This window comes from Myotis davidii, unplaced genomic scaffold (genome assembly GCF_000327345.1).
Source record: "Myotis davidii unplaced genomic scaffold, ASM32734v1 scaffold425, whole genome shotgun sequence".
Lineage (NCBI taxonomy): Eukaryota > Metazoa > Chordata > Mammalia > Chiroptera > Vespertilionidae > Myotis > Myotis davidii.
In genome coordinates this window covers 4,595,433-4,596,164 of record NW_006296413.1, presented here as the reverse complement: position 1 = coordinate 4,596,164, position 732 = coordinate 4,595,433, and the positions used below count along the sequence as shown (strand labels likewise).

The 732-nt window shown below is 68.3% G+C and overlaps 1 protein-coding gene across 1 annotated transcript in view; it reads left to right on the top strand.

Moving 5' to 3' along the window:
• The window catches only part of FERMT3 (fermitin family member 3), a 12,633-nt gene that overhangs the window by 3,241 nt on the left and 8,660 nt on the right, over positions 1 to 732 (top strand). The window contains 2 exon segments of the mRNA XM_015568983.1: positions 159 to 392; positions 607 to 729. Of these exon segments, the coding sequence (XP_015424469.1) occupies positions 159 to 392; positions 607 to 729 (357 nt within the window).

Genomic DNA, 732 nt, shown 5'->3' with positions numbered 1-732 from the left:
AGGAGGGCGGGCTGTGGGGGTGGGACTGACAGCCTGGCCTGCCCTGGGCCTGGGCAGGGAGGGCACATCGCCTCAGGCCTCTGAATCCCAGGCTGTGCCCAGCGCTGGGGGAGGCCTTCCAGGCTGAGGTTCACCCGCCCCTGCTTCCCGGGCCGCAGATCGCAAGCAGGACTGGTCGGACCACGCCATCTGGTGGGAGCAGAAGAAGCAGTGGCTGCTGCAGACCCACTGGACGCTGGACAAGTACGGCATCCTGGCCGACGCCCGCCTCTTCTTCGGGCCCCAGCACCGGCCCGTCCTCCTGCGGCTGCCCAATCGCCGAGCTCTGCGCCTCCGAGCCAGCTTCTCCCAGCCCCTCTTCCAGGCTGTGGCTGCCATCTGCCGCCTCCTCAGTGAGTGACCCCCCCGCCCTGCCCTGTCCCCCTGCAAGGGTCCTGCAGGGGGACTGGTCCCCTCCCTTTACAGGCCCAGCTACTGTCATGTTGTCCTTGACACCCTGGTCCCCATCCTGCCTGCAGGGCTGGCCTGCCCCAAAGTGCCCATGTGGGGAGGGGGCAGGAGGCCACGGGGAGGGGGGGGTCCCCGCTGAGGCCCCAGCTCCCGCAGGCATCCGGCACCCTGAAGAGCTGTCCCTGCTCCGGGCTCCTGAGAAGAAGGAGAAGAAGAAGAAGGAGAAGGAGCCGGAGGAGGAGGTCTATGACTTGACCAAGGTCGTCCTGGCTGGGGGTGAGC